General features: G+C 37.2%; 4 protein-coding genes across 11 annotated transcripts in view; 3 read left to right on the plus strand and 1 right to left on the minus strand.

Moving 5' to 3' along the window:
* LOC104739876 (acid beta-fructofuranosidase 4, vacuolar-like) lies at positions 1,131 to 4,965 on the plus strand. The gene is made up of 7 exons (XM_010460348.2): positions 1,131 to 1,594; positions 1,944 to 1,952; positions 2,706 to 2,950; positions 3,210 to 3,827; positions 3,936 to 4,351; positions 4,438 to 4,525; positions 4,627 to 4,965. The coding sequence occupies exons 1-7, from the start codon at positions 1,180 to 1,182 to the stop codon at positions 4,843 to 4,845; spliced, it is 2,010 nt and encodes a 669-aa protein (XP_010458650.1). The 5' UTR covers positions 1,131 to 1,179; the 3' UTR covers positions 4,846 to 4,965.
* LOC104739877 (putative pre-16S rRNA nuclease) lies at positions 5,103 to 6,373 on the plus strand. The gene is made up of 5 exons (XM_010460349.2): positions 5,103 to 5,452; positions 5,535 to 5,707; positions 5,795 to 5,863; positions 5,968 to 6,019; positions 6,099 to 6,373. The coding sequence occupies exons 1-5, from the start codon at positions 5,183 to 5,185 to the stop codon at positions 6,246 to 6,248; spliced, it is 714 nt and encodes a 237-aa protein (XP_010458651.1). The 5' UTR covers positions 5,103 to 5,182; the 3' UTR covers positions 6,249 to 6,373.
* Positions 6,461 to 8,765, plus strand: LOC104739878 (thylakoid lumenal protein TL20.3, chloroplastic-like). Of its 2 annotated transcripts, none has more exons than XM_010460351.2 (7): positions 6,461 to 6,804; positions 6,911 to 7,099; positions 7,188 to 7,217; positions 7,423 to 7,529; positions 8,050 to 8,084; positions 8,191 to 8,319; positions 8,416 to 8,765. In XM_010460351.2, the coding sequence occupies exons 1-7, from the start codon at positions 6,638 to 6,640 to the stop codon at positions 8,605 to 8,607; spliced, it is 849 nt and encodes a 282-aa protein (XP_010458653.1). In that variant the 5' UTR covers positions 6,461 to 6,637; the 3' UTR covers positions 8,608 to 8,765. The 2 variants fall into 2 exon arrangements, with proteins under 2 accessions (XP_010458653.1, XP_010458652.1); XM_010460350.1 differs by having other exon boundaries at positions 6,607 to 6,804; positions 6,916 to 7,099.
* Positions 10,105 to 12,932, minus strand: part of LOC104739879 (NAC domain-containing protein 7-like) — a 4,593-nt gene continuing 1,765 nt past the window's right edge. Inside the window, exons 1-5 of one of the 7 annotated variants that reach the window (XM_019235878.1) lie at positions 12,662 to 12,871; positions 12,281 to 12,552; positions 11,863 to 12,147; positions 11,641 to 11,703; positions 10,267 to 10,879 (exon numbers count right to left, since the gene is read on the minus strand). In XM_019235878.1, coding sequence (XP_019091423.1) covers positions 10,631 to 10,879; positions 11,641 to 11,703; positions 11,863 to 12,147; positions 12,281 to 12,552; positions 12,662 to 12,821 — 1,029 coding nt within the window. In that variant the 5' untranslated portion in view covers positions 12,822 to 12,871 and the 3' untranslated portion in view covers positions 10,267 to 10,630. The other 6 variants (XM_019235879.1, XM_010460353.2, XM_019235880.1 and 3 more) reach the window with 6 other exon arrangements.

A 12,932-nucleotide genomic window follows, 5' to 3' on the forward strand; every position in this document is an offset into this window, starting at 1 on the left:
CGTTGTGTCTGAAGCAACTTGGCTCCGCAACCTCCTCTTTGAGATGAAATGTCCCCTGCCTAAAGCTACGATCGTGTACTGTGACAACATTAGTGCCGTTTACTTATCGTCTAATCCTGTCAAGCATCAACGTAAGAAAAAAGTCGAGATTGATATTCATTTGTTTGGGAGTGTGTCGCGCTTGGTCAAATTCGTGTTCTTCATGTTCCCACCAGTTTTCAATATGCAGACATCTTCACCAAAGGATCCCAATATCACTCTTCATCGACTTCCGCTCCAGTCTCAACGTTCGGAAACCTCCCGATTCGACTGCGGGGGCGTGTTAATGAATATATGCAAAATATATTCTTCCCATTACTGTCATTGTGAATATTCTCATATACGATCCTGTGTAATACGCTATGTACTCTATATATATTCTTGTCAATAAGATTACAAGGACATCAAACTCTATTCAAGCTTACAGATATTATATGCAATGCACAAATTCTGAAAATTCATATTAGGAACTACATCTACCCAAGTCGGTATTCTAAAAATTCTGAAAACAATCTATATACGGATATGTATGATACGACGTGGACAATCCAATGTAAATATCATTGTCACACTAATCCCCCATTCAAACAAACAAAAGACTAATTAAGCCGATAAGGACGATTACAATTGCTTTCCTTATGAAAATAAACTTTTCTAGTTTACGTTCTTGATCTAATCCGTAAAAGAATCTTCTTCTTTTTTTGTGCACACGAATGGTGAAAAATTCTACAGCACAAATACATAAAATTAAAAATATTTTTTTTTAGTTTTTACTATATTAATGAAATATTCTAAATAATACGGCGTTAGTACAAATAGAAAATTACAGTTCTAATTTGCAGACCAAACTCTCTTTTTATTTTTGTTAACAGTTCTAATTTGCAGACCAAACTCTTTTTTTTTGTTTTGTTTTTACAGTTCTAATTCGGAGACCAAACTCTTTTTGCTTTTGACATTTGTACCCAGTTCTCTCTCTTCCAGCGAAGCAGGAAAACATAAATAATAAAATCCAACTTTTTTATTATTTATAAATATACATTTTCTCGGTGTTATAAATATAATAAACACATTTGCTCTTTCTCGTGTCATCAAATCTCAGCAAGAAAAGAAAAAAGAAAAAACTCGAAAACGAAAAAAAAAATGGCGAGCTCAGATGCTCTCTTGCCAATCTCCGCCAGAGAAGAAGAGCCATCATGTCCGTACACCAAATTACCGGACGGGTCAAGATCCGACCCGGAAACACATCCCCGGAGAAGAAGACCATATAAAGGTCTCCTCGCCGTCTCATTCGGGCTTTTGCTCATAGCCTTCTACGTCGCTCTTATCGCCACACAAGACGGATCTAGATCCAACGAAGCTGCGAATGCGATCGACGAAACAGAGAAGACAACGTCGTCGTCACGTGCACGTCTTGCTGGTGTGTCGGAGAAAAGCAATGATGGGTTGTGGAAACTTTCCGGTGGTCGGAACACGCCGGCGTTCGAATGGAACAACAGTATGTTGTCGTGGCAACGAACGGCGTTTCATTTCCAGCCTGAGGAGAACTGGATGAACGGTACGCAATTTCTCTTTTTAAATTAAACAAAAAAAACGCATAATAATAAATTATTCATTTTAATTATTTGTTTAATTTGAGCAAAAGAAGAAAGAAATTAAACGATATACTCCTTTTTATTTTGTTACAAATTCATAGAATATTCATTCTTCCTTTTCATGTTTATTTGTTTTTCCATAATCTGAGAGATATAATGTTAAACCCATATTCTTATATCTAAATTATGCAGTAGTGATTGATTCATTTAATTATACAACTCTAATATTTTTCTTGCTTTTTTTCTTGTTTATCTTGATCCAATATGGTGTTGCTGCTCTATGGAAAACTTGGGATTGTTATCTTTCTGCAGATCCTAATGGTAAGTTTACTTTCCTTTTTTTTTGTTCTGAATTTTCATGTTTTAAGAAATTGAATTTCTTTTAGATCCCGTTAGTTTGGTATATATATGTTTTTTTCTAATGTTAAATCTTAAGTATGAAAAAAAAAAACTTATAAGAAATAATTGGAGCGACAAAAAGTAGTAGATCACAGAACAACATATCACACAATTCACGTTGTAATAAATGTTAATGTCAGTCAAGAAAAGATAATAGTATTATTTAATGACTAAAAAGCTAAAAAGTTCACAGACAAAATCAGAACAGAGTTACCTCACAACCAATTGTAAAATTAATAGTAGAATTATTTAGTTTGGATTCTATTTTGCCAGTTTGTTGTACCTTAGAACCAAAAAGGTTAAAAATGTTTGGAGACAAAATCAGAACAGAGTTACCTCACAACCAATTGCAAATTTATTTTAGTTAAAAACACTATTTTGCCAGTTTGTAGTAACCCACGTGGGATTTACCCCATGCTAAAAAGATATGTACAAATCATGGGTTGCCATAGAAAAGTAATCTTGAGTATAAAGTGGGCTCCTTGTGAATGCAAAGTTTGGATACTGTCTCAAATTGGATAAAGCCAGTGGGGTATGTTATGTATACAAAACTATGCTATCTTTCGAGTTGGTACCTTAAACTTTCTTATATACTGTTAAGAGTCCCCAGTATTTCTGAGTTATTCTCGTTTTAGCCCCAGTAAAATTAAATTAAATGTTTTACATTGTGTACAGGTCCATTGTTCTACAAGGGATGGTACCATTTCTTCTACCAATACAACCCAAACGCAGCCGTATGGGGTGATATTGTTTGGGGTCACGCCGTGTCTAGGGACCTAATCCATTGGGTCCATTTGCCCTTAGCTATGGTTGCTGATCAATGGTACGACTCCAATGGTGTGTGGACCGGCTCAGCCACAATCCTCCCCGATGGCTCTATAGTCATGCTCTACACCGGTTCCACCGACAAAGCCGTGCAGGTATGTACCCCGAAAATGTTCCAACTTATATTTCATTATTTTAAATTGTTGAAACAAAATTAAAAAAAAAAAAACACTTCTGAATCAATATGTTCGTAATAAACATAAGATGTGATATGATAGTGTCAATTGTTTTTATTAGTTAGACTAATAGTAGAGTTAATACGTTTATAGCCAGATTTTTGGTATGTTAGTTAGATATAGAACATGTAAATTAGGTTTAATGATCTAATCAATGATCTTCATATAATGTTTTTAGGTGCAAAACCTTGCCTACCCTGAGGACCTCAACGACCCACTTTTGTTGAAATGGGTCAAGTTCCCTGGAAATCCGGTTCTAGTACCTCCTCCCGGTATCCTCCCCAAGGACTTCCGTGACCCAACGACTGCGTGGAAAACACCCGAAGGAAAATGGCGGATCACCATTGGTTCCAAGATCAACAAGACCGGAATTTCACTTGTGTACGACACTACCGATTTTAAAACATACGAGAAACTTGACACATTGTTGCACGGAGTTCCCAACACAGGGATGTGGGAGTGCGTTGACTTTTACCCGGTATCTAAGACCGCGAGGAAAGGGCTTGACACATCGGTCAACGGACCCGATGTGAAGCACATCGTGAAGGCTAGCATGGACGACACCAGGTTCGACCATTATGCCGTAGGCACGTATTTCGAATCTAACGGAACATGGATCCCGGATGATCCTACTATCGATGTCGGGATGAGTTCCAGTTTAAGATATGATTACGGAAAATTCTATGCTTCAAAGACGTTTTACGACCAGAACAAAGGTAGAAGAATCTTGTGGAGTTGGATTGGTGAATCTGATAGTGAGGCTGCAGATGTACAAAAGGGTTGGTCTTCTCTTCAGGTATGATTTGTTTCCTTGACATTATGTGTTGTCAAAGTTAGGTTTTTTTTTCTAGTAGCTGCTTGTAACCCAAGTTTCTGATATTTTTGTTGATACAATGATGATCAGGGTATTCCAAGAACCGTTGCCCTCGACACAAAGACAGGGAAGAACTTGGTTCAATCGCCAGTGGAAGAAATCAAATCTCTTAGACTAAGCAGCAAGAAATTCGATCTCGAACTCAGTCCCGGGTCTGTGGTACCTGTTGATGTAGGTACCGCGACTCAACTCGACATCGAAGCAGAATTCGAAATCAAGAAAGAGTCTCTCGACAAATTCTTCGGAGACGCTTCAGTGGTGGCTGAGGCTGAGGAATTCAGCTGCGAGAAAAACGGAGCTGGCTCCACCGTCCGTAATGCGTTAGGGCCATTCGGATTCTCTGTTCTCGCCACTGAGAGCTTGTCCGAGCAAACACCAGTTTACTTCTACATAGCTAAGGGAAAAGATTCAAAACTCAAAACTTTCTTCTGCACAGACACCTCAAGGTATATATCAATTTTTCTTCATAAACTACAACAACTTTTTATATCCAACCATAATATATGAAAACAACATTTTACTATGACAACAGGTCATCTGTTGCAAACGATGTCATCAAGCCAATATACGGTAGCGTCGTACCAGTCCTAAAAGGAGAGAAACTAACCATGAGAATTTTGGTAAATTTATTTTAACCACACTTTGATATCTTATTTTTTCATTAACACAAAACAATATGGACTTGAATTTATATGTTTTTTTTTCCTTCAAATTTAAATAGGTTGATCATTCAATAGTGGAAGCATTCGGACAAGGTGGAAGAACATGTATAACGTCAAGAGTATATCCAACAACAGCAATCTATGGAGCAGCGAAGCTCTTCTTGTTCAACAACGCTCTTGATGCAACTGTTACTGCCTCGTTTAAAGTCTGGCAAATGAACAGTGCTTTTATTCATCCTTACTCTGAGGAAGCTGTCCGTGCTCTCACCCGCACCTGATTTATTATTTTTTTACTCCTTCCCCAACCTCATTTTTTAGATTTATCTGTAATAAATAATGTTTTTTTTTTCTTTTTGTTCTCTTCTCAATTTATTTAGCTGTTTAATTATTAATATTTTTATTTGATCTATCATTCATCATGTAAGAAAAAAGAGCACTGAAACATCATTATAACGAATTTCCAATTTTGGAGAAATAAATATATACATATTTTTCTTTAATCAGATTTTTATTTAATAAGATAAATAAAACCTTCGGTTTCGCTCGGAGTGTTCTTGAACAGAGTCTTTTTGGCTTCATCATCGTCTGAGACTGGTTCGTCTTCTTACCATTGCAATGTGTTCTCTTCAGTATTTCTCCTCTAGAGCAATATCATTCAGAACCCAAAAGTACGTAAATCGCCCTCACGTTCATCGATTATCTCTCGTTGGAACCCGTAATTATCCTCAAGCGTTGAGGGCAACGACGTCAATTGACGAAATCCCTCCTAATGCCGTTCGGAAAAAAGACCAGAACTGGAGAGGTGGGTTCAGTCTCGGCGTAGATTTAGGTTTATCTCGAACCGGGATCGCTATTAGTAAAGGCTACTCCGTTAAACCTCTCACGGTAAACTTCGAAACTTCTCTCGCTCTCGTTTTTTTTTTCGGTTTGATGGAATTGAATGTGACTTCGGTATATATATGATTAGGTTTTGAAGTCGAGAGGGCAAAAGCTCGAGACTAGGTTATTGGAAATAGCAGAAGAAGAGGAGGTTGATGAATTCATAATTGGGTTGCCGAGATCTTCTGATGGGAAAGAAACGATACAGTCTAACAAAATCCGTTCTGTTGCTGGACGTCTTGCTGTTCAAGCCGCTGAGAGGTGATGAAGCACACTCACACACTTAAGATTGTGTTTATATCAAGGTAATATAATAAAAATTCGAAATTTCTTTGCTTTTTTGGTCAGGGGTTGGAGAGTTTATGTATTTGATGAACATGGGACAACATCAGAAGCTTCAGACCGAATGATTGTAATGTTAGTCTCTCTCTCTGTTCTTTGGCTTTAGTGTTAGTGTCTCCTAAAGGATTGAACTTTTGTGTGTGTATTGTTGTTTGAACATTCTATATTCGGATTTCCAGGGGACTCGGCAAGAGTGAGAGACAGAGCAGATCAGATGCATACGCTGCTGTGGTAAGGCGATGAGAACATGATGATCTATTGAGTTATTAACGTGTAACTACTATGGTTCTGATTGAATCTTATGTTACAGATATTGTTGGAGAGGTATTTCTCTACGCAAGGTCTAGGAGCTGAGATTATACTTCCCAAGAGTTTAGAGCTTCAAGAGAAGATCAAGAACGGTGCATCTGTAGACCCTGACTTTAATCCGGACAAGCTCGAAGAGTATTACACATTCTAAACTAGTTTGCTTTGTGGACCTCTTGCTACTTTAATGATCAGTATAGGATTACAACGATTCTGTATGACCTTGTTAGTCCACATGGCTGACAGTTTTGTTGAAGTCAAACTAAAAGATCCGGTCTTTTGTTGTTTCCTCTGCTTTTGTGTTGTGTTTCACAAGGCAGAACTGAGTTAAGTGAAATTGTATGCAAGACTTGGGAAGTTTTGAAACCAAGAAGTCAAGAACAAATCAGGAGAGCAAAACTGACCTACGTGTGCACACCTTGCCCAAGCAAAGTGGATAAAGTTGGAAATATCAGTCACACGTGCCAGATTCATCTCATCTTCCACAAAGTTGAATGTAAACATTTCGAGTTCTGCTCTTTGCAAAAGTTTAGACCTTTAACAATGGCTTTCTCTTCACTCTCTCCTCTACCTATGAAGTCACTTGACATTTCAAGATCCTCGTCTTCTGTCTCAAGATCTCCTTACCATTTTCAGAGATACCCATTGAGACGTCTACAGCTAAATGCTCGTTCAAACTCAGAAATCAGAGATTCATCAAACACGACTAGGTGAGGACTCGAATACTTCCCCACTAGCAAACGTAGAGTCTCAATGTCTTTTCTTGTTTTCTCAATTTTCGGATTCTCAGAAACTTAATACTGTTCTTCCGAAAAGGGAAGGTTGTTGTTCCAGCGCAGAAGAATCAAACACGTGGAAGAGGATCTTATCTGCAGCAATGGCGGCTGCGGTTATCGCCTCAAGCTCTGGCCTGCCGGCTATGGCAGAGCTTAACAAGTTCGAGGCCGATACACGTGGCGAGTTCGGGATTGGTTCGGCTGCTCAGTACAGTTCTGCTGATCTCAGGTATCATATTCTGTTCCTTGTCTTAAGAAGTTCGTTGGTCATTTTGATGGTGAAAAGGTCGCTGAGATGAGCACTGTTTGTTTTGCAGCAAAACAGTTCACTCCAATGAAAATTTCAGGTAAAGTTTTTGACTTTGGTTGGTGAATGGAGAATTGGAATCAACATAAAAAAAAAGAAGTTCAAAGCTTTGAGCTTTAGGAAGTTAGAAGTTATGTGTTTTGCTTAATTTTTAACTAAATGAAATCTTGAATAAACAAACCATCAATTTGAAGAAGCAAGATTTTTGTTCTAATTGTGTGAAGTGGCTTAATTGATTATTGCAGAAGAGCCAACTTCACTTCTGCAGACATGAGAGAGTCTGATTTCAGTGGTTCGACCTTCAATGGTGCTTATCTTGAGAAAGCAGTTGCATACAAAGCAAACTTCTCAGGTTAGTAGTCTCTCTCAACTGTGCTATCACTTATCTTCTCTTTGCAATGATGGTGGATTTATTGCATTAGAAAATTATGAAAGAGAACAACTTCCACAAATCATCATAATCGATTCTTCTCATGTACCCTTTTACTAAACTTCCTTGATTCTCAATTTCCTTTGCGTCCACAAGTAATTTGAGATAGTTTCTAGTCCGGTAACAGTTACTCTATGTGTTACATCCTTGGAACCATTTGGAGCAATTAGGACCCTGGAGATGTCTATCTTCAACTCTTTAGATTCAATGCCAGAGTTTTCAAAGCTAGAAGTGAATTAGTTTTAGAAATCTGAGAATTGAGTACTTGGATTTGATTCCACCTTTGTCCAACGAAAATCTGGCAAGTTCTAAACTAGTTAAGCCAAGAAATCTTCTCTTGAAAGGATTTATATTTTGAGGGGAAATTTCATTCACAATAACTCTTCTCGTGTACCTTAATCTTAATATGGTTTTGTATTTATGAAAGCTGTGAATTTGGCAGGTGCTGATTTGAGTGATACATTGATGGACCGCATGGTAAACACCATACACTATACACCGTGCTTTGTAACATATACTAGCATATGACTATATGAGGCCTTTATCTTTCGGTTAAAGCTCGATTATTTTCTGGCGATGTTAGGTGCTAAATGAAGCCAATCTGACAAATGCTGTGCTGGTCCGATCGGTGCTAACCAGGAGCGACCTTGGTGGTGCCAAAATCGAAGGTGCGGATTTTAGTGACGCTGTGATTGATCTTCTTCAGAAACAGGTAGCTTTGTTTCTCAACACCATTGCATTTATCCATCACTTCCACTATCAAAAGCTGAGAAAGCCATTGACAAATTGTTTTCATCTTTATGTGAAGGCTCTGTGTAAATACGCAAACGGGACAAACCCATTGACCGGAGTGGACACGAGGAAGAGTCTTGGCTGCGGGAATAGCCGGAGGAATGCATATGGCTCGCCTTCTTCTCCTCTTCTCAGTGCACCACCTCAACGTCTGCTCGGCCGTGATGGATTCTGCGATGAAAAGACCGGACTCTGTGATGCCAAGTAGTTTCAATATGTTATAACTTATATAGCTCATGTGTACTTTACAATGCATATATAGCATTTGTATCTTTATATGTTGTGCAACGTATGTTAATAGGAGTATTGAATTGTAAATGACTGGAAAGAAAGAAAAAAGAACTTGAAAGATTACACTGAAGATAATGATCAGTTTTGTCTCGTAAGACAAAAGATATAAAAAAAAAAAGCCTGTTTAACCGGTGAATGTCTCTACCTAGGTTGTCCCCTAGCACTTTGTCAGATCAGTATTTTAAAATAACTGATTACTTTTAGTACTACATAATTTGTTCAATAGTATTCTTCCAAATGGTTAGCACTTAGCACAAGCTTAGCAATTGAATAAAATAATTACTCCAAAATTAATTAAATAATCATTAGTGTGTCAAAAGATAATACGGTCTTGGGATTTCTGGCTTATATGAAAAGGTAGATATACACTAATGATGATACGTCACATGCTATTGTCTATTATGCTCCTTCGCTCCCTATTGTTTGTTACTCAGGATTCAAGGTCGGGGTATCGACAAGTATTAGTGATTAATCTAACTCTTAGGAATTGATAATTGTTAGTTTTTGTTTATAATATTCGCCGGCAATAAAAATAAATTGTGGCCAGTATCCAAACTTCTCTGGACCGTGTTTGTCAACCCCAAAGAGCACGCCCAAATCATTATGTTCCTTGTACCAAATTAAATGCGGAATATTTTCGATCATATTTTTCTAATTGAAAAAAAAAGGGTTGTTTTCTTAAAAAAACCTAATATTCGATAAAAAAAAATGAAGTAATATTTGTCGCGCCATTGGTTAAATATCTTGTCGAATAGCGATGGAGTGTTTAGTTGTTGATGGAGATATATACTTCGTTTAACTGTACAAAGGTTTGAATACGTTAAATGTACAAGTTCAAACTGGTTTTAAAAAAAAACTAATTTGGTCCTATGTATATACTGTATGCAACATAGTATAAGACAACCATAATTATGATGAATCAGTTGTGGCATTGTGTTGGTGATCGATTAATAGAATTTAGTCGTCTAAGTTAATTCATGTTTTAATCTTTAATTACAAATTATATTGGATGCAGTAATTTTATTAAAAAATAAGTTTCCCATCCAAGTAAATTATAATCTACGGTTTCTTTTTGTGCCGACCTTGAATCAAACATAATAATTACAAAATTCTTCATGAGAGAGTACATGCTTTAGCTTCTTCTTTCTTGTGACCAGATGAAAGAAAGAAAAAAAAGGTTCTTCTTTCTTTTTCCACTGCTTGTCTCTATATAACATAATCTTGACTCGAGCCAACATACATGTCATTAAAAATTATGAATGTCCTTCAAGGCCACATTCTTCTCCTTCTTTCGTTTTCACTATTTATGGCTGTACATATTCTTCAAGCTTCCTTAAAGTAGTTATTTTCAAGAACACAACTCCGGTAAGTCGCTAGCTAGCCCAACTTTTTATTAGTATATTTTTTTCTTTCTTTCTGAATTTGCTATATATGCTTATGACCTTTGTAGATTGTGTGTATTTTACTATTGTACATATATATTAAGTACATAATTCATGCATAGTTGTCCAGAAATATGAAATTCAAGTGTCTGAAATTTGTTATATTAAAAAGTGAACACATCTAAAATAACAAATTGAGATGTGGATATATTACAGAGAGAATGTGTGATAGATAAATTTGAGGTTTTTTTGTTAGTGTTTGAGTATATTTCGCTAGAAGATTATCTAAATACTAAAATAGTGGGAAGAGACAATTATTATTAAAAAAATATTGAAGTTACATTTAGATTAGAGTTTACATATGGTTAATCATATTGAGTACATGCATAGATACGCAATGTCTATATGCATATAACATCAGTTCAATAATGTAGTAATTGAAAATCAAGTCAAACATAAATCTGTACCATCATCATCTACACTTGATTAGTACTGTGTTCGTGTGTACGTATATTATATATATTTATATGCATTTATATGAGATAATATTCTGTCTGCTCACTTCCATAGATCAATCTGACAACTAGAAGAAGTAGAAGCTGCATATTCTTCTCCCATGTCTGAAACCCTTTTTGGATCTTTTTCTTCATCAACTTGGTACTCAGCATTGCTTGTTTCCTTGGCATTGTTCTGTAGAGAAGCAGAGGCAGTGGCGGCCTCCTCGTTGCTGAGCTGAGAAGCAACAAATTTATCGAGAACTCTCCAGTCAGTGACTTGGTCCATCACTTGCTCGTTGTCGTTGTTCATGTATAGAGAGCTGAAGCTCTGATCCCCTTGATTTAGTTGTTCTTCATGCGCGATATTTGATTGCTGCAAATTAGCATTATGGCTCGAGTTATTATTGGTGTTGCTTGTTCCGTAAGGAAGAGAGTTGCAATTACTGTTATCTTGTTGAATCTTAGGACTTTCTAGCTGAGGAAGTTGGAAGAATGATAAATGAGATTCACCAAGAAGATGATTTTGTTGTACCATGTGGTTGTAGTGTAGTTCTATCTCTTGCTTGCATTGCAAGCTAGGGTTGTTGAGAGCGTAGGCAGATGCATTGAGTCCATATGGCATATGCTGTTGGTGTTCGTGCTGTTGCTGATGATGATGATTGGGGAGAATCCGTCGTTGACCATTCGTCTCAAGCTCGGAGGCCATAAAAGAAAGTCGATCGTCGTACCAATGTGAAGGCGATGAGTCGTAGTCTCCCATTCGTCTAACTGCAGCCAGTCTCTTCTTGAAAACCCTACACACAACCCATCCTTCTTCCTACACCCCAAATATCATATAATGAGATCACTTATATTAGTTTTAGGAGATGATATATAGTTTGAGATTATTGTTTAGCGTATGATCCAAATAAATTGTAAAGAGAAGTTACATTTTAGGGTTGATATATAAATACCTGAGGAGTTCCGTTTTCATCGGTTTCTAAGCGGTATTCGTGCATGATCCAATCGGACTTTTGTCCATTCGGGGCTCTTCCCTTGTAAAACACAAGTGTTTTCCTCNTCGTTGTTCATGTATAGAGAGCTGAAGCTCTGATCCCCTTGATTTAGTTGTTCTTCATGCGCGATATTTGATTGCTGCAAATTAGCATTATGGCTCGAGTTATTATTGGTGTTGCTTGTTCCGTAAGGAAGAGAGTTGCAATTACTGTTATCTTGTTGAATCTTAGGACTTTCTAGCTGAGGAAGTTGGAAGAATGATAAATGAGATTCACCAAGAAGATGATTTTGTTGTACCATGTGGTTGTAGTGTAGTTCTATCTCTTGCTTGCATTGCAAGCTAGGGTTGTTGAGAGCGTAGGCAGATGCATTGAGTCCATATGGCATATGCTGTTGGTGTTCGTGCTGTTGCTGATGATGATGATTGGGGAGAATCCGTCGTTGACCATTCGTCTCAAGCTCGGAGGCCATAAAAGAAAGTCGATCGTCGTACCAATGTGAAGGCGATGAGTCGTAGTCTCCCATTCGTCTAACTGCAGCCAGTCTCTTCTTGAAAACCCTACACACAACCCATCCTTCTTCCTACACCCCAAATATCATATAATGAGATCACTTATATTAGTTTTAGGAGATGATACATAGTTTGAGATTGTTTAGCGTAAGATCCAAATAAATTGTAAAGAGAAGTTACATTTTAGGGTTGATATATAAATACCTGAGGAGTTCCGTTTTCATCGGTTTCTAAGCGGTATTCGTGCATGATCCAATCGGACTTTTGTCCATTCGGGGCTCTTCCCTTGTAAAACACAAGTGTTTTCCTCATACCAATAAGACTATGCCTCAAATATATAGCCTTATCTCTTCCCGTGGCTTTCCAAAACCCTGCTTTTGTCGCTCTATTGGTTCGAGTCCCTGTGGGATACTTCTTGTCTTTATGGCTAAAGAAGTACCAATCACTCTGCTCTTCATGCCCAATTTTGCATAACTCTATATATTTCCACAAAAGAATTATAAATCACTTTTAAAAAACTTTCCTTAATTAATTGAGAACGTGAATTTAAGGATCAAAGGATAAAGATGATGGGATTGAGAAAACCTTGAAGATCCCATGGCTCAATCTTGTAAAGATCAATGTCTTTTATGAAATCGATTTCTATTCTCTTTGATGCGACTTTTTTCCTCAGGTAGTAGTCTACAAGTTCTTCGTCAGTTGGGTGAAATCTAAATCCCGGAGGAACGTGGGAAAATGAGTTCATCTTTTAGTCTTCTTGGTCGATGATAACCTATATAATCATGAATATACGAACATAAGATAATGTTACAGCGCTTGACGTCAAAAAGAAGAAGAAGAAGAATATGTTATAGCT

This window comes from Camelina sativa, chromosome 14 (genome assembly GCF_000633955.1).
Source record: "Camelina sativa cultivar DH55 chromosome 14, Cs, whole genome shotgun sequence".
Taxonomy (NCBI): Eukaryota; Viridiplantae; Streptophyta; class Magnoliopsida; order Brassicales; family Brassicaceae; genus Camelina; species Camelina sativa.

Bases quoted from the DNA above. Each gene is read 5' to 3' on its own strand.
- LOC104739878 (XM_010460351.2), top strand. From the start codon at position 6,638: ATGGCTTTCTCTTCACTCTCTCCTCTACCTATGAAGTCACTTGACATT. The intron at 6,805-6,910 runs GTGAGGACTCGA...TCTTCCGAAAAG, and splicing joins GATTCATCAAACACGACTAG to GGAAGGTTGTTGTTCCAGCG. The intron at 7,530-8,049 runs GTTAGTAGTCTC...TGAATTTGGCAG, and splicing joins ATACAAAGCAAACTTCTCAG to GTGCTGATTTGAGTGATACA.
- LOC104739876 (XM_010460348.2), top strand. From the start codon at position 1,180: ATGGCGAGCTCAGATGCTCTCTTGCCAATCTCCGCCAGAGAAGAAGAG. The intron at 3,828-3,935 runs GTATGATTTGTT...AATGATGATCAG, and splicing joins AGGGTTGGTCTTCTCTTCAG to GGTATTCCAAGAACCGTTGC. The intron at 4,352-4,437 runs GTATATATCAAT...CTATGACAACAG, and splicing joins TTCTGCACAGACACCTCAAG to GTCATCTGTTGCAAACGATG.
- LOC104739877 (XM_010460349.2), top strand. From the start codon at position 5,183: ATGTGTTCTCTTCAGTATTTCTCCTCTAGAGCAATATCATTCAGAACC. The intron at 5,453-5,534 runs GTAAACTTCGAA...ATATATGATTAG, and splicing joins ACTCCGTTAAACCTCTCACG to GTTTTGAAGTCGAGAGGGCA. The intron at 5,708-5,794 runs GTGATGAAGCAC...TTTTTTGGTCAG, and splicing joins GCTGTTCAAGCCGCTGAGAG to GGGTTGGAGAGTTTATGTAT.